Source organism: Ruditapes philippinarum, unplaced genomic scaffold, assembly GCF_026571515.1.
Source record: "Ruditapes philippinarum isolate M1 unplaced genomic scaffold, ASM2657151v2 ctg4367_1_1_1_1, whole genome shotgun sequence".
In the NCBI taxonomy this organism is placed as follows: Eukaryota; Metazoa; Mollusca; class Bivalvia; order Venerida; family Veneridae; genus Ruditapes; species Ruditapes philippinarum.
Window position 1 is genome coordinate 240,262 of NW_026859066.1, and position 26,142 is coordinate 266,403.

Sequence of the window (26,142 nt, forward strand, 5' to 3'; positions counted from 1 at the left end):
GGTGTCTTCAGTATATAGAGCATAAACTAATCTCCAGGATTCTATTACGTTGTACTGTTGCCCAAACGTCTTTACTTGCAATGGCATGCTTATATGCATGATATTTTACTCATTAAAGCCATAAAAATATTTAACACAGTAATGTAGATTCAAATTCTGATAATTAAACAGGTTTTCATTGAACTGCAGGCTTATCTGTACACAGGTGGTACGAGTGGAAATCCCTTTAACAGGCCTCATTTGAAAGTATTTTTGGGCATGAGCGCAAGGACAGAATTCCCCAAAGTTTACATGGTCACGTTTTGAAAATTCACAGGTTCATATGTTTTATATGTACTGCCAAACTGACACTTAGATTTTGTCTGGTTCATACATCTGCTTGATTTGATATCAATTTTTAAAGAATGCAAGTAAAACTCGAGTGTTTAAATGAAAAATATGGGTACTGCTTCTGTACGGAAACTGCTCACATGCAAGTATAGTATTATGTTTCGTGACCTCTAAAATAAATGTGTTAAAATACCAACATTATTATTAGACAGGCATTTTCCTAAAAATATTTGTAAACATACCAAAAATCCATAAAAATATATTGTAAATATTATTTATTTATTTGCACTTTACTGTATTTAATGTACACAATATAACAATTTGGAAATATCATTTTTACAGTTTTTAGATGAGAAGTCACTTCCTTCTTTCACACTGTAAAATTTAATGTAAATCAAAACATAATCAACTGACAACACATCACATTTAATGTCAACTTTTTCTTCACAATCACTATAATCATTCAGAGAGTAGTCTATTAGCATTTTCTTTATATTTTCTTTCTGTATTTTAACACATCATTATGTTTGACTTTCTGTTTGTCTTAAAGTATCCCATGCACTAAAACCGGCACATTTTTGTCACAGTGATGATCTGTACATTATTTTTGTCACAGTAAAGACTTGTGCACTATTTCCATGTACAGTGAACCTCTGTTAAGTGGCCGTCAGTAGAGAAATAACATCTCTATAACAACAGTATTGATTCTTCCTAAAGTTTGAGGTCATTATGAAATCAACCTCCACAAAGCTTTGAACAACAACTTAACTTATTGTATCCCACATGATGTTACTCTATAGAGATTTTACTGTATATTTATGTTTTATAAACACTGACATGTACAACTACACTAGCACATATTATCCTAGTACTGTACAGCATTAATTGAAACACATATCTCTATGAACACTGTCACCATGTTATATTTCACTGAAGCTCATCTATGACGGTTTTATACTTCCCTCCATAACTATAGACCTGGCCAGATTTCTTGTTAATGCCAGATTCAGTAAGTCTATTGTCTCTTTTAAATCAGATAAATCCTGGAAATAAAATATTCAATTAATAAATAAATAAATACATTTATGTATTATCTCTCTCATACATGTGCATCAGTTTATGTAATTTTAACTCAATTGTGACACGCTTGACCAAGCCTTAAGTTCACGTCTTGGATATGACCAGCACTAGTGCCAGCAAAAAGAAAACTGCGGTCTTAAATCTTTAAAAGGCCCAAACCTATGATAGACAGACACTACAACTACCTATCTTGTCATTTACTAACAATACTATAACTACTGTTTGAGGCAGAAGTTAACTAGAAATGTGTCATCATGCCACGGATGCCCCCGCATGCAGCCAAAATTTCAGATGGTGCTTTAATTATTTTTTTCATTTTAAGTTCAAAGCCCTTAAAACTTTTCAATGTTAACACAAACCATTTTCATACAATGTTCAAGGCACTGAAATTATTCAGTCTAAACCTTTTAAAAATAGCATATTGCATATTTGTAGCCAAAATAATGGCTAAAAGTAAGAGTGCTGAAAGTGAAAGTTCAAAATTTTTCCAACATTCAGGAAAGATAAGTTTGTCTTAAATCATTGAACTACAACCAAATTCAAACTTAAACTGCTTATTCCTAAGATGTATCTATATTATTTTCAAAGTGAAAGGGACATAACTCTGCCAAAAAATCATCAAACCATGACCAAATTCCAACTTGACCTGCCCATTCCTTTGACATATCCATATGTCAAATTTAAGTTGAATATGTAACACTGTTGGGTAGATAATGAACAGAAACTGTAAATTTCATATTATTTTCAAAGTGAAAGGGGCATTACTCTGCCAAAAATCATTGAACCATGACCAAACTCGAACTTGGCCTTGGCATTCCAAAAACATATCCATATGTCAAATTTGAGTTGAATGTGTTGCACCATTGGGGAGATAATAAACGGAAACTGAAAATTTCATATTACTTTCAAAGTGAAAGGGGCATAACTCTGCCAAAAATCATCGAACCAAGACCAAATTCGAACTTGACCTGTATTTTCTCATGACATATCCATATGTCAAATTTGAGTTGAATGTGTTGTACCGTTGGGGAGATAATGAACGGAAACAGAAAATTTCATATTATTTTCAAAGTAAAAGGGGCATAACTCTGCCAAAAATCATCGAACCATGACCAAATTCGAACTTGACCTGTATTTTCTCATGACATATCCATATGTCAAGTTTGAGTTGAATGTGTCGTACCATTGGGGAGATAATGAACGGAAACTGAAATTTCATATTATTTTCAAAGTAAAAGGGGCATAACTCTGCCAAAAATCATCGAACCATGACCAAATTCGAACTTGACCTGTATTTTCTCATTACATACCCATATGTCAAATTCGAGTTGAATGTGTGCAAGCGTTCTTAAGATAATGAACGGAAACTGATGATGACGGAATGACAGAATGACGGAAGGACAGAAGGATGGAAGGACGGAAGGACGGAAGGATGGAAGGACGGAAGGACGGAATGACGGAACAGGGTAACACTATATGCCCCGGCCATTACATGGCGGGGGCATAATAAAACACTTCAACATTAAGATATGTACTGAAAACAAATAATTTAATAAATAAAGAATTAGACTTGTGTATAATTTAAAGCAAATGAAAATCCGAATGTTACTCGAGTTATATAAAGTCTGCATAACTTACATCAGTATCAATATCTGTACTGAGATATTGTCTATCCTTGGTCAGCTCCTCTAAACAATGCATCAGTTCAAATGTCTCTTTACTTCCATATATACACTGTAATATAAACCAATATCAAATATCTACATAAAAATCTAAGTCTCTATCCCTGATACTCCGAGGTAAAGTAATTCACCATTCCTTCACTTGTTACATATTGATACAAATCTTAATTGGCATGTTGAATGCATGTTACAATTTTTTTATCATGAACTGAGTTGTATTCTCTGATTAGCCTATGTGTAATGTTTACAAAAAAGAATATTACAAAGTGAACTTCAGCAAATATAGCAGAAAACTTACTTCTTTTGCTTCTAGGAGAGTAATTGCATCTTTCAGTAAAGTAATCCAAAACCTGAAGTAAAGTATGAATAGTTCATTAAAATATAATTTGTCACATATTGAAAACATCTTGGAATAAAGTAAACTCTGTCTAAAGTTATATTTCAAAACATTTTTACACTAAAATGATACAGAACAAATTTATGCATACCTAGTACAATTGTATGGGTTTTTTTTTTACATTTCTAGCTGACGTGTCAACTCAACAGAGACTGTTAAAAGTTTTTTCAAATGTAACAGTGCTTCTTTAAAGCTTCAAATGTAACAGTGTTTATTTAAAGCTTATTTAAAGCTTTAAATGTAACAGTGTTTCTTCAAAGCTTCAAATGTAACAGTTTTTCTTTAAAGCTAACAGAAAGGAAAACCATTTATGAAAATTAATGACAGAAAATCACAATGGCTTTATTATATTTAATGACTTAGCAAAGAACATTTAAAGACTTGATTTATGTGCTGGTTAGAAAGTGTATAAAGACGTACTCTCTAGGTGCGAGTCTTGATGTGAGTAATGACAGTAGTAAAGATCCCGCTGCATACAGTTCCTTCTCCTCATACAGTCTATGGTACTCTCTGTACTTGCCCAAAAAAGTCAGCCTACTGCTTATCAGCATGCTAGGACCTAGATTATCTATAAGGTCAAGGTTGGAGAAATATCCTTGTTCATTATACTCCGATAGAAACCTGAAATAAAGATGATATGCATAAGTTATTAACCTGAAAAATTGATAAATTTGTCAATACATAGAGGTGCTAAGAGAAAAACATGTAGTTTAGTGTTACTGAAGGTTAGAAGAAAGGACGAATGTACAACTGTATGCTTAAACATAAATTTTGGGGAGCATATAGATTACTTAAAGATATACTATGCAGAAATTTCATATTAGAAAATATATCAATATTTGCTACACAGTCTCTTTGTAAATATAAAATAAACATGTACTGACTTTACATAAAGTAGATATGTTATGTTTAAAATTCTACACAATATAGGTGGTCACGATATGAAAATATAGTGTTATTAAATAACTGGCAGATTTTTTTTTAAAAGATCAACTTTACTTAAGCTGTAAAAGGGAACGCTGATTCCCATACATAGTTCATTTATTCCATTTTTCAAATTAGACATATTCAGTAAGAATTCATAAGATTTCAATAAATTTCTGTGATTAAAATATTTTACTCAAGGATAAGCAAAGTACATCTTTAAAGGAGAGAAAGTTTTCTTTTTATTTTTTACTCTTTAAAAGTAAATCATAGCTCACTTTTCAGCAATTAATGTTGCAAATGCCACATCCTGAAAAGTAAAAAAAAAATGTTTATTAGATTTTCTGTATTAAAACTAAAATAACATACATGTCTGAATCTAGTTTTTCATAACAAAAAAATAAAAGAAAACCCAGATATGTGTTGCAGATATGTGTTGCTAATAATATCCAGTATGAGTAGATCCAAGACCTTAAAGTGGCATGCCTCCAGAGGAGTAGATAAATCTATTTGTACACACTTCTCGGAATTGTCACTAATTAGCAAAAGTTTTCAATGTTCATACAAATATCCAAAAATATAAAGACAGAAGTCGAAGACAAACTTTTATTTGTACTAAATCCCTAAGAAGAGCCATTGACAAAGCATTAATATCTATATATGTGACAAGAAGTCAAGATGGCATGTGTATTCACGTGAAATAATTCTTTGGTAAATCGAAAAGTAGCTCATACACTTTATATTAGATTATATTTAGTGGTTATAAAATTACCAAACAAAAAGGCTTCAGTAAACAATATATAAAAGAAGCGTGGTTTCACATGACATCTTGCTTGGGAGAGGCAGAATAATGTAAATATTACAATAAGACAAAACATAACACTCTAAATAATAATATGCTTAACGAGGTTGAATGCTTCTAGATAAGATATTAATACCATTTAAGGATTTTGCTCTTTCTTAAAAAAGACGCTATCCTAAAATGATACATTGAACTAAAAATGATACATTCACAAACACATAAATGTCCCATGAAAATACCAAAAAGAAAATACAGAGCACATGATGGTGATTTGTACATAACATTGACATATTAGACATGCTCCTTTAACTTAAACACATTCATGGTTACATAAGTGATATAATTATAATGTTATAGGTTTGATTATTTGAGTATATTTCTTAAATGTTAAACAAAAGTTAAAGATTTAGCAAATACAACAAGAAAGGAACATTGTTTACCTTTGATCTGAGGAACCAGGACAATGCTGCTCCTAATCTTTTATTCTTGATACATCTCATACCCATTATTTTGCAAATACTCTTTACTGAAATAATATTTGTTAAGATATTAGCCAAGCTGAGGCAGGACAATAGACACCCAGTAGCAACTAAAGTAGAAAATATCATGAACAAAAATGTTTCTCAAAGATGGCAAATTTCTTCATATAACTTGTATAAACACAATCACTTTAGATCTTCACAAGTTATCATGTTGAAACCAATAATTTCACACAAAAATGCATAAAAGGGGGCAAACTCTATTAATAATGAGTCAATAGCTGCTAAAATCAATTTTGACTTGTATTTTTATATAGTTATAACATTTCTTACCTTGTTCAGGCATATTTCGTTTCTCACATATGTACAACATTTTGTTTGCCTTTTTCTCCGTTTCTATAGGAATTTTTTCTATGAAGTGTTCTAAGTACTGCCTGTAAACAAGACAAGTTGTAAACCAGCATTTTTTATCCAAAATGTAACAAAATTTGACACCATCTTCAGTGAAATAAATTTAGTTTGTTATTCAAAAGTAGCTAAATCTGTCAATTTCAAACACTTATAAGTCTTATTTACAGAGAATCCATTTAGAGGGCTCACTGACAAAGTAAAATGCACAATTTGAGAACCTAATCATAACTCTAACTTATCCTTCTAACCTTTTAGTAGCAAGAAATTATGCTTTTCTGGAAAGATTGATAAACTTGTAAATTTCAGGAAAATCTTTATAAATAATTGGATTATACAGCAGATAAAACTAGTTAAAGTGCCATACCTGCCAAATTCTGGACAAAAGTCGAGGTAATCAACACCAACTTGCCACAGGCTTTTATGAGACATCAGACTTGTTGCATACTGTAGGAGTAAATATTCTCGTAAATTTGATCCAAATCTGGAAAGAAAGTATTAGTGATAATTCATCATAGATAGACAAGATTCAAGATTTTATTTCAAAAGGCATAAACATTTTACAATGTCCGTCGTCATAAACAGAATGACGGTTACAAATAGTATATGAGAAAAGTATGTAACTGAATACAAATAATTTTTACATTAACATTCTTATATTGTAAAGAACACATATCTAATGTATTTCAATATATGTTTGTAAATAATAGTATTCTATGTATACCAATATCAGTATTTGAAAACAATCAATCATTCATTCTATCACGTAATACATTTGCAAAGTAGATATATTTTGATAATCTATTAACAGTTCCATGCTTAGAATTTTTCATTAAAGATATAAATTTATTTAAGGTAGGCCAAGAGCAATAATATTTTGGTAAATGTTCTTTCCTTAATTCCCTATAAAATGGACAAACAAGTAAAAAGTGATATTCTGTTTCAATTTCATTCATGTTACATTTTAAACAAATTCTCTGATCTCTGTCAATATTCCTAAATCTACCTTCTTCTATCATAAGTCTATGTGCTGAGCAATTGCTGAGACAATAACATAAATATATTTTTTATAATTAGTTGAATTAAATTTAGCTGGTATGAAAGCATTTTAGGCAAACTTCATCAATACCATAATTGATATAAATAACACTACTATGTCCCTCTACTGTAATATAAGAAACAATACGAGTTATCACAGAACAGCAAAATAACTATTTTCATTTCTTACTGATTTACCAAATGATAGCCCAAGATGTGGTGGCATGAAAATAATAATATAATACATGTAATGGGTCTTGGTCAGTGGCACTCTTTGAATTCTAAATTACACATGAAATTATTAGTTGATGAAGTTGAAACATGCATATAGAACTTCAACCAGGAATTTTAAATAGAAAAAACAATTCAATAAGACCATGTTACAGTATGGGTTGTGATCAGTGCACTAAACATGCATAAGGTTTCAAATGATCATATTTAATTAGAAAAAAGCTGGGACACACTCTACAAAGACACTAACGCCAGGGTGAGTTATATATCTCCCCTATTCTTGAAAAATAAAGCTTAAACTGTTCAATTCTTGATCAAGCATTTTATTTATGACCAGTATATATAACTATAAACTGATAATCTTGATGATTTCTATGGAATTCAAATCTTTTTTCTTTAGATTGGAACTTGACATACTCTAGCCTGTGAGACTCCAACTGTCCGCAATGATGTAATATATCTGTAAGGTGTGCAACAAACCACCATCCACTTAAAACAGCACTGAAATATATAACATAAAACATAACCATCAAACTTTCCTGTTCATTCTTATAATACACAGAAAATAACAGAATTATATTGTTAAGTTTTCAGCATATATTTTGTTACTTCCAGTTTTTATTCATATATTCTAGAAAGCTAAAAAAATATCACACACAAGGATGCTCTCTGTATATATATAATAATAAAACCATTAATGAATGTTTACATCTATAAATTATTTTTCATGTTAATTAGCAATTTTAAGTCTCATAACATATCATAATGAATTCAGAATAAAATGACTATGAGAGAATTTAAATACCTGCAGTCTTTAATGACTTGATGTATATCAAACTCTAGTGCTGACAACAATATACTATCAGTCTCACTGACTCGACCATCACTGCGGAATTCATCCATACAAGACTAAAACACAGACAATTATCATTTATATGCCACATGTTGTCTATTTCATACAGATTTTGGGCTGAAATGAGGTCTCATTCACAATGCCAAAAAGTAGCCTTTTATCACACAATAGTAAATTTGTAGTCATCATACAATTGTCTATGACAATAAAAAATGAGAAACAGAGACATATAACAGTGAGACTATATTTAATGAATCAAGGCATTTTCCAACACATTTTTTTATAAAAAAAAAAAATTGTCTCTGGATTTAATTGCAAAAGTTTAATGTTATAAAATAGCACTATTTTCATAGAAAAAAATGGCATTTCATATGACACTTATTTTTCACAGTTCCATTCACAAAAGACTGGGAAAAAAACACTGGCCATATTACTCATATTCATCCAATTTCATCTTAAAAAGCTTTTTTTAACTCAAACCATCCACGAGTGTTTGACAGACTTTTAAACTTACTTTTGTTCTGTGTACATCTGATATATAGTATCTTACTATTTCTAACATTCCTGGCACTTTCTAATAAAACATTTAATTCTTCCTACTATACAAGATACACTAACTATTTATATTAATGTAATAGTTATATTAATAAGGAATTCATTGCAAATAGAATATTTACTTGAACATAGTAGTGTAGATCTATAGATTTGACAGTTGGTTTCTGGTATAACATCTTGGATACTAACATATGATACCAAGTTTCACATAAATCTTTAAGTTCTGTATAAACCGAGTCATCTCCAATCAGAATCTGTAAGTAAATTCATTTGTATATTTTCATATTACTTCTTTATATTTCATAGTTAATATGAGCCGCGTCATGACAAAACCAACATAATGGGTTTGCGAACAGCATGGATCCAGACCAGCCTGCGCATCCGTGCAGTCTGATCAGGATCCATGCTGTTTGCTATCAGTTTCTCTACTTGTAATAGGGTTGGTAAGCGACAGCATGGATCCTGATCAGACTGCGCATCGCTGGTCTGGATCCATGCTGGTCGCAAACGCATTATGTTGGTTTTGTCGTGACACGGCTCATATTATCTCCATAAATGTAACTATTTACATGCTTTTTTTCTAAATAACTTCTTTTAAAATGGAAAATATTATCATTCTTTAAAGACTATTAGCAGAAATTTCCTTTTATCAAATTTTTCACAAACTTTTAGCAGTGAGATTGGAACATGAAATATATTGAGACATTGTTTAAAAGCAACCCTTCACATTTATTTTCACCATTTTCCTGTGGAATGATTTACTCTTGCCACCAGCACAGTGTCATGATAGCTCGCACATTTGTACAATCTGACCAGGCTCTATACTGTTGGTAGCACATTTTTGTATCTTGATATTAAATTCATTAAACTTCGAATGCACTAATCTAAATTTAAAGCATGGCAAATTCATTACACTAATACAGCACGGTAAGGTATAAAAGCATTAGATATGTGAATTATTTTGTACCCTTGCTATAATGACAAGATTATCACATGCAGCAAATTCTCCAGATTCAAATCTTCTCTCACAATCATCCTTCCAATGCCGCCATTTCATGTCAAACTCAGATATAGAGTTACCTCGGAATAGTTGCTGTAATAATGATCAAAATATATACCCATAAATTTACAGAAGAAAATATACCTGTATCTTTATATATGGGTAACTCTTTGAAATTTCCTTACATTAACTAGGCTTTTAACATTCTCATATGTTTTATACTAGTGGTAAACTTATTCCTTAGAAATGGAGGCGATCTGTAAACTGACCAACTGACAGCAATCTACCTAAGCCTAGCTACCTATTATAAATATCAAGAAAAACATTATGAATTAGCTGATGGGTATTTTTTTAACCATTCTTGCATAAAAATTGGGCAGACAGGCATATATTAATGCACAAAACATGCATTAACAGATAGATTCTCATGACCACCCGCCGTTAATGCATGTTTTTTAAATATGCAGGACTAAGAGTACAATGTTAAAACAGACTAATGCAATGAAGGCCCCAATAGCTTTATAATACTATCAAATCATAACATCAACTGATGTTTCCATAGTACATGGAAAGCATCAAACAAGCCCTGCAGGCTCAGGCTTTAAACACATCTCCTGCTTCTGCAGATGTCAATGCACCAAAACAGGTACATTATTAACCCTCCAATAATAAATATAATCACTTTCTGTATAAAACCATATAAAAGCATACCTTAATTTATTGAGTGCTAAATCATCTCTTTCTATCTTGTCTTTCTATCAACTCTTTCTATATGTAAACAAACTACTTGTGTTATTTTAATCATATTGAGAGTTTTCAATAATGTCAAAGTTAAGACATTTGCTTATCCTTACACTGAAAAGTGGCATCTTTCTCAGAACATCATCTATACTCTGGAAAGCATCTGTTTTAAATGAAGAATGTTTGGAGAGAAGATATCTCACTTTGTCAAGCTGACCTTGAAGAACTAAGCGATATATCTGTACCAAAGAAATAAAACATTAATAAATTAATACATTAATAATACATTGAGTTCCAGCCAATCAATTCATTTTTTTCATATTATTCAAAACACTGATATCCATAATGAAGGCTATTTTACAAGAATTTAAGAACTATACTAGATATTAAACTACTTTTTTTGATATATGGTAAACAGAAAATGGTCAAAGGACCATAATATCTGTATAATATAGAGGTACATGCTAGTGAAAACAGTTTAAATATGATTTGAGGACACACATCAAAAGAATTTACTAGAACACTCCTAATAGACAGGATATCTTAACAAGAGCTGTCAGGGGACAGCAACCCTTGACTATTCGAAAGAATTGTCACAAGGGCATTTCAGTGAGAATAATAATGCTTACCTATATGAATACATAAAATTGTCATAAAGAGGTACAGAGGCTTATTATTATGACGTTTTATCGGAAAATCACTGCTTTATTATTATGAATGCATAAAACTGTCACAAAAAAGGCAGAAGCCATTTAGTAGTTGTGGAGATACCAGCTTACATGCAAAAACTTAACGAAGAATTTCTAAGTTAAAAAAAAACATGACAACCTCCCATAACCTAAATAACCAGTCCCAATGAATTTGGTATTGACAAGTTATACTGTACATCTTGTTCACCTTGCCATTTACAGATGTATTCAATCAAGATCACTATGTTTATATTATTAAGCTTACACAATCCCAGTATTCATGATGTTCCTCTTGGAATTCTTCTTTCTGTATCTCAGAATAGAGATTTTCTCCCTCTGTGAAGTGCCAGCGTAACCAGTCCAACAGCTGAGAGATAACTATACCTCCTATAAATAAACATACATCATCAATATATACATCTGTTATATAAATGTACTGAAGCTTTACTCCCTGTTTAGGTAGCCATAATTAATTATAGTTACAAAGAACACATGGGGGCAAACTACATGAGTTCGCCTTGGCCTGGCTTTTTGATTATTTGATATCAACTGTCTGTTTGGCAATAAAAAAACGGAGGCAATATAAAGTTTAACAATTAACTTAACTAACAAGAGGGCCATGATGGCCCAAAGTCGCTCACCTGTATATAGGCCCCCGGAGTGGGGCCAGTTTAAACCCAAGGGCTTTTATTTGAACAAACTTGGTAGACACCCATGAGTATATGTTTCATGCTAAATATCTTAGCTCTAGCTCTTTGAGTTATTCAAAAGAAGATTTTTTAAGTTTTTACTATAGGCACATAGGGAAAATCAATGACCCCCTAGGGCGGGGCCAATTTTGACCCTAGGGTATTTATTTGAACAAACTTGGTAGACACTCATTAGAAGATGTTTCATGCTAAATATCTTAGCTTTAGCTCTTTGGGTTCTTTAAAAGATTTTAAAGTTTTTACTATATGCATATAGGGAAAATCAAAGACCCCCTGGGGCGGGGCCAATTTTGACCCCAGGTCTTTTATTTGAACAAACTTGGTAGACACTCACTAGAAGAAGTTTCATGCTTAATATCTAAACTCTAGCTATTTGGGTTTTTTCAAAGAAGATTTTAAAGTTTTTGCTATACACATATAAGGAAAATCAATGACCCCCGAGGTGGGGCCAATTTTGACCCCAGGGCTTTTATTTGAACAAACTTTGTAGACACTCACTAGAAGATGTTTCATGCTTAATAGCTAAACTCCAGCTATTTGGGTTTTTTTAAAGAAGATTTTTTAAGTTTTTGCTATACACATATAAGGAAAATCAATGACCCCCTGGGGAGGGGCCAATTTTGACCCCAGGGCTTTTATTTGAACAAACTTGGTAGACACCCATTAGAACATGTTTCATGCTAAATATCTTAGCTCTAGCTCTTTGAGTTCTTTAAAAGAAGATTTTTAAAGTTTTTTTCTATATGCATATAGGGAAAATCAATGACCCCCTGGGGCGGGGCCAATTTTGACCCCAGAGCTTTGATTTGAACAAACTTGGTAGGCACTCATTAGAAGATGTTTCATGCCAAATATCTAAGCTCTAGCTCTTAGGGTTTTTTAGAAGAAGATTTTTAAGTTTTTCTTATTGGTTGCCATGACAACCAGAGTTTTAAATGGAATTTTAATTTTTGAACAACTTTGAAAGGGGTCCACCTAAGGATCATTTCTGTAAAGTTTAGTTGCAATTGGCCATGTGGTTTAGGAGGAGATGTTGTTTGAAAAGTTTGACGCCATTTTTTGAAGGACGCACGACGCACGGACGCACGACGGACGCAGAGTGATGACAAAAGCTCACCTTTGAGCACTTCGTGCTCAGGTGAGCTAAAAAACAGTTAATATTATTCCACCATACAGTTATTATAATATCTATTTGTATTAAAGACAAATAGTCAAGTTGGTTGTTATACCGAAAAAAACAACTGTCCATATCTATAACTGGGAACACCTTAACTAAATTTAGCATGAATTGAAATTACATGTTTATGTTGCACACTTCTTACCAACTTTGAACGCACTAACTCCACCCCAACCCCCTCGCTAAAGACCTCCATTAATTTATCCCCGAAATGGAGATTTAGTTTGACTTGAAAATCAACATAATAACAACAAATAAACCCCTAAAAAATTGAATAAGTGATATTTGCCTCAATGTAAATTTGAATTTCATTAATGTATCAATGTGCTATTATCCCTGCAAGTTTTCCTGATGTGTAGACAGATACTTATATACTGTATTACAAAGTAAATTATTCTAGAAACACCATCAGATCAATAATACCACAAAATTTATTAATCACTGTGCAAGAAGGTTATACATGAACTATTTCAGTAACATATAAATTTTAAAATGAGAATCTGATAAAAACTATTATTTTACATAAGTCACACAATACCTGGTGCTACATCAATCCAAAGTATTTCACACAAGCTCCAGATTAACTCTGTAGTGTTAAATATCTTTAACTGCTCCTCACACATGGCCTGTATCTGCTCATCTCTTGTAGAATCTAGTTAAATGTCATGAGAATAATTTTAGTTTAACAATATTTTATTTTAAAAACATACACACAATATACAATTTCACAATCCTACAAACATTATCATTAAGTGAACATACAAAAAGTAGATTACTTTAACATTACAGGATAACCAACATCATCATCATCATTACTGAAAGACAAAAACAATAAATACTTTTCTGGTTGCTTTAGAATGTGAATCTTCCCTTTATATATTCCAGCTCCTCTGGCATTACATATCTGCAAGCTTGTAAGCTTCCCGACATGAAAGAATCCATAATCCTGCCACAGCAGAGTTGGCAACCTTAAATACTCTGTCATTCACTGAGGTCCCAATTTTTATTTGTAAAGGGGAGCTAATAAAACAATAAAACGGAAGGATAATAACTTACTTGATTTATTGAACACATCAAGACTGCAGGCTTTCAGGACACTTCTGTATTGCTTACTGGCTTTAGCAAGTCTGAAGAAAGAAAATTATAGTTTCTTAACTAGAAAGTTTGAATGGGAAAATTTCTCCTTACATAACTACCTGACAAGATGTGGATGGTTTCAAAAAATGATGCTAGTACATTCTGTCATGCTGAAAACATTTAACATTTATAAATTAATAAAATCACATGACTGTTTGAAACAAAAAGAAAGATAACACATTCCAATTACATAAAAATTACATAAAATTTAGATACAAGATGTCATGAATTACAAGATTTTGTTTCATAAATACATCTTATAAGTTACATGGAAATTTAAGCTGAATAGGTTTGCCTTTCAAGTATCATACATAATGTAATTATTATGTAGTTATGTAACTTACTCCATGTTTGTATTACTCTAATCATAAGACTATTGTCTGTTTGTATTTAGGAGGAAAATATTATATTTCTTTTAACTCCAAAACATAAGAATTGTGTATTTTTGTATTGGCGGGAATTTATTTCACTTATGAATTACTCCATATCATGATATTTACCTTTCTTCAATGATATTGTGACTCTTTAAATTGGCGGGAAAAAACACTATTTATAAGTGAATTACCATCTTTGTTAAATAGTGAATGTTAAAAAAGAGTCATTAAAAGGTGATAAAAAAGTGTAGTTGGATGTAAAGAGTGAGTGTTAAAAAAGGTTTGTTAAAAGGTGATTAAAAATGTAGTTGGATGTAAAAGTAAAAATAAAATCTGGATTTAAAAGTGATTTTTGTTGTCTTCAATGTAGTAAAAGTTTAAAGTTTAGAAAATCTGCTACACAAGATATTTGGTATTGACCCTGATCAGGGACAAGATAGTATATGAAGACTTACAGTGGTTTAAGACCTTTAAGACCTTTACCAGAGGCCTCTTGGACTTGTTCCTGTAGAGTTACAAACACATCTGAAATGTAAACATTTATTTCATTTTTTTTTGTCCTTCATGTAGATACTTTCTTTTTAGTTTAAACATAGTTTATTTCAAACAACTTCACGGTATATATACAAATAATGCCAGTAATTAATATACACAATACAGGCATGAATTTTTTAAAAGGATTGTGTCAGAAAGCTGAGCTTATAAAGGCCTTCTCCTTATACATTTACAATGCATAAAATATGTTATAACAGTATATGTGACTTGTTTGAAATATATCTGATTTTACAAGATTGTTTCTCTAATTTACTTATAATCTAGAGCAAAAATATTAACAAAGAAAAGAAGAATTGATAATACAAGACCGCAACTTTCTTTTTAAAGTTGTACTATAGGTTTTGTAATCTAAGCATTAAATAGTATTGTAAAACAAGAGGGCCAAGATGGCCCTAGATCGCTCACCTGACCCGTCAAACTCATCCGAACAATTACCTAGACAAGCGTTCTGACCAAGTTTCATGACAGGTGTGTCAAAAATGTGACCACTAGTGTTAAACAAGGATTATCCATATTTGAGCAGTGTGACCTAGTTTTTGACCCCAGGTGACCCATATTCGAGCTTGACATTGAGCAATTACCTAGACAAGCATCCTGACCAAGTTTGATGACAATTGAGTCAAAAATGTGACACTAGAGTGTTCACAAGGTTTTTCTATTTTTAGCTCCTGTGACCTAGTTTTCCATCCGAGATAAATCATGTTCAAACTTATCCAAGCATCAACTAGACAAGCATTCTGACAAAGTTTGATGATGATTGGGTAAAAAATGTGACCACTAGACTGTTCGCAAGGTTTTTCTATTTTTAGCTTCTGTGACCTAGTTTTCCACCCGAGATGACCCATGTTCGAACTCATCCAAACAATTGACTAAACAAGCATCCTGACAAGGTTTCTTAATAATTGGGTCAAAAATGTGACCACTAGAGTGTTCACAAGGTTTTTCTATTTATAGCTCCTGTGACCTAGTTTTTCATCGGAGATAAACCATGTGCAAACTCATCAAAGCAATTATCTAAACAAGCATCCTGACAAAGTTTGATCATGATTAGGTAAAAATGTGACCTCTAGAGTGTTCAAAAGATTTTTCTATTTTTAGCTCCTGTGACCTAGTTTTTCATCTGAGATGACCCATATTCAAACTCATCTGAGCAATTGACTAGACAAGCATCCACACTAAGTTTGATGATGATTGGGTCAAAAATGTGACCACTAGAGTGTTCACAAGGTTTTTCTATTTATAGCTCCTATGACCTAGTTTTTCATCAGAGATGACCCATATTCAAAACTCATCTGCGCAATTATCTAAAAAAGCATCCTGACAAAGTTTGATGAAGATTGGGTCAAAAATGTGACCACCAGAGTGTTCACAAGGTTTTTCTATTTTTAGCTCCTGTGACCTAGTTTTTCATCAGAGATGACCCATGTTCAAACTCATCCAAGCAATTGACTAGACAAGCATTCTGACCAAGTTTGATGATGATTGGTTCAAAAATGTGACCACTAGAGTGTTCACAAGGTTTTTCTATTTATAGCTCCTGTGACCTGGATTTTCATCGGAGATGACCCATGTTCGAACTCATCCAAGCAATAATCTAAACAAGCATTCTGACAAAGGTTGATGATGATTGGGTCAAAAATGTGACCACTAGAGTGTTCACAAGGTTTTTCTATTTTTAGCTCCTTTGACCTAGTTTTCTATCCGAAATGACCCAGTTTCAAACTCATCCGAGAAATTGACTAAACAAGCACCCTGACAAAGTTTGATGATGATTGAGTCATAAGTGTGACCACTAGTGTGTTCACAAGCAATTGTGGACGTACGACAGACGACGGACATTCACCGATCCTAATAGCTCACCCTGAGCAAGCTCAGGTGAGCTAAAACTAGAAATGTGTCCATAGGACACTGATGCCCCCACACGCCACTGTCCTGTCAATCTTATGACTCTAGGTCAAATATTTTTTGGACTACATGTGCCACGAAGTTGAAAACTTAAAATCAACAAAGGGCCATAATTCTGTTAAATTTGGTCGCAGCAAATATTCCTTCCTTTACTAGGCCACTCTTAAAAAATTATCTGTTTGCTATTGCCGGCCGACCCACCGAAAATGCCCCGACTCAAAAGTTTTTTTCAGCTTAAAAAAATCAGATTTTTTTTTATTTCCGCCAAATTAGCCAGGGCATTCGACCTAAAAAATTCCCTCGAAAACAATAATAAAATCGGAGGAAAATCACACATTTAATATGTAAAGTAACGAGTGATAATTCATGAGGGCATTCTGTGCATTACTATTTAAAGTATTTACATAAATAGCGACCAACCAGGGAAGGATATTTTCCTTACGTCACGCAGTACTGCATGCGCGCGGCAATTAAGTTGAATTAACTAATAATAGAACGTATCAAAACGGGATTAAAAATAATGTTTGTTCAATTAATGAATATTTGTAAAGCATTTATATGGTCACTAGTTTACCATGTGGTAATTTTAATGTGCTTTGGATGTTCGTTTGTTGATGACTGCCGACACAGATTAAATACTTAGCCCATGCAATGAAACATTTCTGGTAGCAGCGGGGATTCTGTCATAAAATTGACCGAAAAAATAAATTTTTGGAAGCTGTGGTCCTTTCATATGCATTGTTGCTTTGATAGCAGACACAAGTATTGCACAATATCTTCAAGATCGTAAAAATGTAAATAAAATATCACAATCAAAATCACAAATATACATACGTCTAATTAAACTCCATGTCAAAATGAACTTCCGATTAATAATATGTCAATAATATTGACACAATAAATATCCAACATTTTTTTTACTTGAGCAATAATTAAACATGTGTAATCATTCCTTGACAAAAAGAAATGACAGTTTTTTTCTGATATATAAAAATGAGGTGGAAGTCAATTGAGTGTCGGCACATCTTTGATGATTCGGCAACAACTACAGGTGTGTAAACATCAAAGATTCACAGATTCTTCAGAAGAGCCGACCAGTCATTTGTCAGAGGTCATTTCGTGTGTAAATTTTGTATTTATTATTTAACAATGGAAACATTATATTCCTTTTATTTATGGATGCTACTTTTTGCCCGAGTGTTTTTGTGTCTTTTAGCGCTATGGAATTTCAACTATCGGCGATAATTTTCGGTAACTAACAATGAAATATTTTAACATTTTTAAAACAGGGATGCAAATATCCGCCATTCAGAAATTATGGGAGTCAAATCTTGCGTGCGTTATTTTTTACAGACGTGTAATAAAATGAGTAATGAACACCCGAGAGAACGAAATGTCCTGGAAATCCAATATAATTTTCCAGTTCGTACGGGAATATTTACGCAGGATCAGTTTATCACATCGGTTATTTGACCATGCTTGAATTTATGTCCACATAGTCATTTTTTTTATTTCATGTTATGATTACTAGTGAATGTTTTTTATTGTTTTTGACAGTCTTTTACATGTAAGTTTTGCCATCGCCGATGATGATAGTGTACGTAGTCCAAATTTCCACAATCTGCTACAACGTACTAAGCGTATTAACTTACGTTCAGTAAAAATCATATATCAAAAAAAACAAAAACAAAACGCCTACCTACCGACCCACTCCTTATAACTCTGGGTCGGCAATAGCAAACATATATATTATTAAGGATGGCCCTACCATCTACACATTAAGGTTGTTCATCCCTGGAAGTTTAAGCAAAATCTGCCATCCTGTTTAAAAGGAGTTGCGTTCACAAAATTTCTACATAGTATATAATGAAAAAATCAACAAAGGGCCATAATTCTGTTAAATTTGGTCGCAGCAAAAATTCCTTCTTTTGCTACCATCTACACATTAAGATTGTTAATCCCTGGAAGTTTAAGCAAAATCTGCCATCCGGTTTAAAAGGAGTTGCGTTCACAAAATTTCTACATAGTATATAATGAAAAAATCAACAAAGGGCCATAATTCTGTTAAATTTGGTTGCAGCAAAAATTCCTTCCTTTACTGCCATCTACACATTAAAGTTGTTCATCCCTGGAAGTTTAAGCAAAATCTGCCATCCGGTTTAAGAGGAGTTGCATTCACAAAATTTCTACATAGTATATAGTGAAAAAATCAACAAAGGGCCATAATTCTGTTAAATTTGGTCGCAGCGAAAATTCCTTCCTTTACTACCATTTACACCTTAAGGTTGTTCATTCCTGTAAGTTTAAGCAAAATCTGCCATCCGGTTTAAGAGGAGTTGCATTCACAAAATTTCTACATAGTATATAGTGAAAAAATCAACAAAGGGCCATAATTCTGTTAAATTTGGTCGCAGCAAAAATTCCTTCCTCTACTACCATCTACACATTAAGGTTGTTTATCCCTGTAAGTTTAAGCAAAATCTGCCATCCTGTTTAAGAGGAGTTGCGTTCACAAAATTTCTACATAGTATCTAGTGAAAAAATCAACAAAGGGCCATAATTCTTTTAAATTTGGTCGCAGTGAAAATTCCTTCCTTTACTACCATCTACACATTAAGGTTGTTCATCCCTGTAAGTTTAAGCAAAATCTGCCATCCGGTTTAAGAGGAGTTGCGTTCACAAGATTTCGGGACGTACGGACGGACGGACTGACAGACGGACGGACAAGTGCAACGCTATATGCTCCCACATTGTGGGGGCATAAAAAAAGATGGTAAGTAAATAATACCGATAAATACCCATGCTAATCTCTTAAGGTACAATTCATTCATTTGAATCAGAAATGTTGTTTAAATTTATTATTATATTTAAAGTGTTTCTAATAAAATCTTGTTAACTTACTGTGAGTTTCATTGACAAGTTTACGGGTGATTTGTCCATGCATATCTGTCTCCCATCTCACATCATGTATCTGAGCCACACCTCCACCTACATTCTGCTCTAAAAATAACAATTACAATAACTCATAATAGTTACTACACAAGGTTTTTTTCCACATGGCCACCTCCGTTAAATTTAGGAGAAAATATTTTTGTATATTTATTGTATATATTTCAAGAAAAATTGCAAGTAGCCAAGTAGCATTTTGAAAATTAGCTTTGAATTAATTTTTCATGGTTTCTAAGTTTCTAACTCATGTTTTGTTGATCATATTAGACAATATTAAAAGGTAGGAACATGCCTCCATGTGCCTATTCATTATCAGACTAGTAAATATAATTTAATTCATTATGAAAGTCCTTTATCTACACATTGCAGGGATTTTTTTGGCTTATTTTGTAGTGGATATTCAGATTTTTTTGGCTTATTTTATAGCGGATATTCAGTCATATTCCCAAATGAAAATATTATATTATTTTCCCAATACACAGGAAAAAATTCCCAAATGAAAGTTACAAAATAAAAATATTCAATAACAAATTCTAAAATCTTTGAAAATAAGGGCTTCTTCACTGTTATGGTGCTTAAATGTTTGAAAATGCCATCCTAGAGTCTAGGAGACAGTGATTCCTTGCATTCAATTCATCATTGAAAAATCTAAGTTGTGCATTCTTTCCCAATTTCTTACAAAACATTGCTGATATTCCCAATTCCATGTGTATGGGTCATGTCCTGGAGGAAAAAAAAACCTGCATTTGACAAGAGAGCTTCAGTGGGGAAACATAATACAATTATATATACCTTTTGATACAAGTGGATTTTTGCCAGTGAAAACAAATAACTGATTGCCTAGACCCCATGTAGCTTGTAGACCTCGCTGAGTGTCAGTAAATGGTAATTCCTACAAAGAAAACTCCTTAATCATAACATTGCATATGGTTGCATTATTGCTGATGCATGTGACAGCATACAAAGAGACAAATGGCGTTGCAATCTGATGTCAAACTAAAACAAATCAGATAAATTTCCTGTAACATTTTATTGTGTAGCAGACGGTGAGACCAGATGTCTTAATGTTTTATATTTAAAAACAAAAACAGAGCACTGTTGAGTGTTGCAAAAGTTTGGTTTGTTACACATCACGTTATAAATATCAATGGTGATGTCGCAGACATCATAACAGTTGGACTTTTTAGAAATGGTGAATATTTTCACCTATCTGGAATTATTAGGTACTTTATCATATCAAAGTTTATGTTCAAAATTAAGATATTTATAGGTATGTAAAATTTTCACCCTGCATCTGAAAAATAGGGGGAATTCTCAAAAGTAGTTGTGAATACCCCCTCCCCATACTAGAATTATAGACACTGATATCTTTATCATTTTTCTAGATATATGAGTTTGTTTTTTGTCATAAGCCCCATCGGACATTTTCACCAGCCTGATATATTGCAAATTATCACATCTGCAAAATAACAATATCTTGCAATAGAGTGGTTGGACCAATGCTCGGCGCATACCAATGCTAGGGGTAAAAATATTTCTTTCGAATATCTGAAAATTTTTAAGGTATCTTCGATTTAGGTCACCGGTACTTTTATTTACATCTTTCACCATTTTATCCTAGTGCAGTTCACTGCTTGTGAAGTCACATGACAATGCTAATAGCAGACGACAGAGATAACAGAGATAAGCAGCTCCTATATACTCCATTGAAATATCACTCATGCCTATCAAAAAGTGAAAAATTAGGCATTTTGTAGCAAATAAAACTTAATGGATGTACATTTGATCCTCTAATATTATATACCGTTTGAAAGGTAAATCTTTTATCTATTGCTGCATGTTAAATTATTGGTAACTTTCCATACCTTTCACTTAGAAAAGCATAGCAGAACATACCCACTGAGCCAGTTATTTCATCATATGAATAGTTTTGTAACAAAAATTATTAAGTAGTTCTCTTTAGAAATTGATGTATCATTTATTTAAATGGGAATTGTAAATTTTTTTACCTGCAGCCATATCCAAATGCATAAGCTTTCAGAAAATGTATTATTTTACTGATTTTGATATCTTGTTAATAAGTTTTACTTGCTACAAGATTTAAGTTTAGTAGGCACACATGATATTTTAACTGGCTAGGAAGTTGCCTATCTCTGTTTTCTATGTCTCTGACAATGGCTATCTAATACAATATCATCGGTCTTGAAAATGGACATATAACATTGAGGTTTTTTGACTTTGATTTGAATTTGTCATATCAAATATAGTATTTTTACGCTGAGCGTTGGCAGGGATCATTCTGGTCAGGATTTTTAGTGAGAGATTTTCTCTCATTTGAGAAATTTTAATGAGAGAAATTAGATTTTCTTGAGAAATTTAATTTTCATGATATGGAAATTTCTAACTTTTTAAAATCACTGTACATATAAACATTGTTTATCTAATGAGGATATAGATGTAGCTCTGTTTATTACAGTGATTTTTGTTTTCACTTTTTCATTCATCCTATGCCTTTTCTTTTGTGAATTTTTAAACATAATAAAATTCTAATTGTGAAAAATAAATATAACACTTTCATTCTGAAATATAAAAGAATTATACATGGATATCTACCAAATTATTATTTGCAGCCAATGTTCCTAATGGACAACACTGTACTGTACAGAAATGATTGTTGAGATTTGAAGAATATTTTTTATAACCTTACATTTTGTTTTCTTTATGCTTCTCTTCACACACCTCCCTCCATTAAAAAATATTCATTGAATATGTGACCTGAACACATAGTGACAAATAATCTCCATATCCACAAATATAAACAATACCTAACGTAATTTTTATTCAAAAACATCATTTTTAGTGTTATAAAACACCTTTAAATAACACTCAGCTTCCTTTTAGTATTTTTTTTTAATCATGACATCGCGAAAATATGTGACAAATGAATATTTGTCTGTTTTCCGCTGAAACATTTACAATTCTAGCTGTTGCTGATTGCAATTATATAAAATTAAATATTTTTGTTCAATAAAAGAATATTTATTATCGGCTATTTCATCAGGAATCGTAAAACAAAATTTTTTAATTTGTTCTTTACGGCAAAATTTACCGTGGTTGATGTGACATTTAGAGGACAAATTTTACCGGTATTTGTTTTTTGACATGTCCATTTTTATGTTAGTGTCTAACAATTTTTATTAAAATCAATTAAAAGTGTTTTATGTAAATTCTCGACTTACAGATAGATAAAGGTTAGCCATCATACCGTATTCTGTACGGTGAATTTGCGGTCTCCGATCGGCAATTATTTTAGGCTAAATAATTCAAAGTGTTGGACTACTTTTTGGAGTTTTTTACACCGATTTCATTAATAAACAATTTGAAATTAAATTCTTGATGGGAATCGTAAATTTTTCATCATATTTTTGTGTGATTTTAGCATTCTTTAGATTGTGATTAGACATTTTCCGGCTCAAATTGCCGTGCGAGATTTTCTCTCATTTCACAAATTTCTCTGAGATTTTGGTGATTTTTTTTGCGAGAAATCGCGGAAATCGCCCCCTAGAATGATCCCTGCGTTGGTCCACCCAATCTACTGTTTTTTTTGCCCCAACCCCCAATTAAAAAAATTGGATGAGGGGTGAAGTGTCTTACTGATTTTAGGGGTGAAGTGTCTTGAGGGGTGAAGTGCGGGTGAAGTGTCTGGAGGGTGAAGTGTCTTGCTACCCAATGCCTTAGGTTAAGGATTATAAAATATGGATTTTACTGCAGAAAGATTTTAAAATTGTTCCAATTCAACCTTTTAACTAAGTGAAAAAAATCTCTGTTAATGTATAGATCTACACGTTATATTTTTTAAAAATTTACCGGCAAAAAAAAAATAATATCGAAAGTAGATGTATAAACAATCATAAATTATGCTAGACTTTACAAGAGTTGTAATGTATCATAGTATATTTGTGAGGTATTACAAAACTGCTATTAAAATAACAAACATTTGTGATGAAATACTTTTAGATAGTATTGTAAATCACTTATCATTTACCAAATAATACGGATCACGTTCCCGCTCCGCCATCTTTAATGAAGAGTATCTTAAATCGAATAAAACCCGTATAAGTGACGGTCCATTCGGTATCACTGCAAAGACCCACAGCATACTTCTTACTCTCGTGTTTATGTATTTGTATGCATACTGAGATAATCAAATAATCTTGGAAAACCATTAGGAAATTTAATGCCTTTGATGAATGTATAAACTACAACAACTCATTATCTTTGTGCAAATCAATAATGAAGAACGACACATAAGAAAATTCATGCAGCATGGCCTCAAGGAGTTAAGTTATACTGCACTTTTTTATCCTCGCTTTCCAATGGATACACATGACGTTTATGGCTTTATATACACTATTGCTACCAATTCTTGAAGAAATCTCTTTTTGTATTCTCTAAAAAAAGGAAGTTCGCCTTATCATAAAGTCGTTATCAATATTATTAATTGACAGTTCTATATCTACAAACAAGCGATTATCTCGGGGCATATAAAGATTTAATGAATACTTGGCAAAAAATCAATAAAGAATATATGTATTCTTTTTAAATCTCTTTTATAATGTATACAGTACAAAAAAATATTATATAAATGTAACAGATTCTTGAATGTTTAGAAATCCATACAATCAGAATTTTGCACTTATTGGTTTTTTTACACAATTATAGCTGTTTGACTTCCTGATCGCTACAGGTCTTTCAATAACTTTTTAATTGGAAGACTCTGTTTGCTATCACCAATTCGCATTTAGTTTTTTATTGTAAATAAAGTTTCAAGTTCCACTTACATAGCCTATTTGCAGTTACAGCTTTATTGTAGTTTGGGAAATGCATCATATGTTTTTCAAATATACTCGAGATTATATGACTGAAATCCATTAGTTTGACAATTTCTTAATTTATATTTTACTTTTCCCCCAATTTTCCCCAAGTAATGCTTCCCCCTTTTCTCTTCTGTTTTTTGTTGTTTTTTTTTTCTGTTTGTTGTTTTGTTTTTTTTGGGGTTTTTTTGGTACCATGCTGGGCTCCTTGCCAAAGGCCCTATGTTGCTGGTTTTTGCACTTTCCAATACCGAACCATGAAAAGGTTCAACCAAACATTTAAATTTGGAGGTTCTAGGCATACTTTGCGGATTCCGTTTTTCTCTATTTATTGGCACATAAGTTTTCTTGTGCTGTGTTAAGGCCGTAAAAAAGTAGTCCCGTACATATAAACGACATTATTGTTGTGTGTAAATGTTTGTGGTATTTTGAGCTCTTTCTAAATTTGACCTTTTTTAACTTGGATGGTGCCAGTATTCCTACATGAATACAATATATTCACCCTTAGGATATGGTGCCTGCTTTATTAATTTGTCTTGACGTCTTGCTCGTGATATGCATGCTTCATAACCTTGATCCCCTTTCAATATTCCATTTTATTTAGTTCTGCCATTGTTTTCTCGTTTGGGTCACACAATATATATTATTTTTATTTAGAGACCATATGCCGCTTCTTTCGTGTCACAGTGAAGGGTTCCGTGACAACCACTGCGGATGTTTCTAAAGTGAAAATTTCACCATTTTCATGTATAAATGTTGAATTCTGCCTAAGCCGTTACTAGAAGGCGTGTGGACACTAGACTGCTCTTGACAGTACCGTCCATGAACAGGCTCAATCAAACGGAGAGAAAATAATGTGTGTGCCCTAAAAGAGAAAAAAATGGTTAATATAAAATGTCAGTAATTTTAAACAAATTTTTGTGCTCCTAGTTCTTAAGTCTCACACTTGTTGTTGACATAACCCGATCTGTGAGTTTGTTTTTTTTTTTAAATTTTATCTGATTTCAATCTTTAATTTAATTTATTAAATTTATTAAATTTACTTGTATGAAATATTATTCTAATTTGTTCAGAGACGTTAAAATACAAAATGTACATTATATGTCTCTGATTTGTTAAACCGTTATTTTTTTTATATGTACTGTACTATATCTTTTATGTTTTTTTCAAAATGTAAAGTTCTGTGATCTCTAAATATGATATTTCAAAAATAAAAAATAAAATGACACACGGGTTTTACATACAGACTTTA

General features: G+C 32.1%; 1 protein-coding gene across 1 annotated transcript; it reads right to left on the reverse strand.

Annotated features, from left to right (window-relative positions):
• Positions 1-590: 590 nt before the first annotated feature.
• LOC132755043 (nuclear pore complex protein Nup85-like) lies at positions 591-24,205 on the reverse strand. Its single transcript, XM_060745834.1, has 20 exons — positions 24,062-24,205; positions 20,809-20,908; positions 19,969-20,067; positions 15,063-15,132; positions 14,153-14,223; positions 13,635-13,748; positions 11,475-11,596; positions 10,634-10,759; positions 9,747-9,872; positions 8,902-9,033; positions 8,177-8,280; positions 7,789-7,872; positions 6,470-6,586; positions 6,028-6,128; positions 5,656-5,741; positions 4,692-4,723; positions 3,910-4,110; positions 3,391-3,442; positions 3,049-3,144; positions 591-1,373 (listed from the first exon to the last, which is right to left on the reverse strand). Exons 1-20 carry the CDS (start codon positions 24,173-24,175, stop codon positions 1,272-1,274), a joined length of 2,049 nt encoding a protein of 682 aa, XP_060601817.1. The 5' UTR covers positions 24,176-24,205; the 3' UTR covers positions 591-1,271.
• Between the last annotated feature and the right edge of the window lie 1,937 nt (positions 24,206-26,142).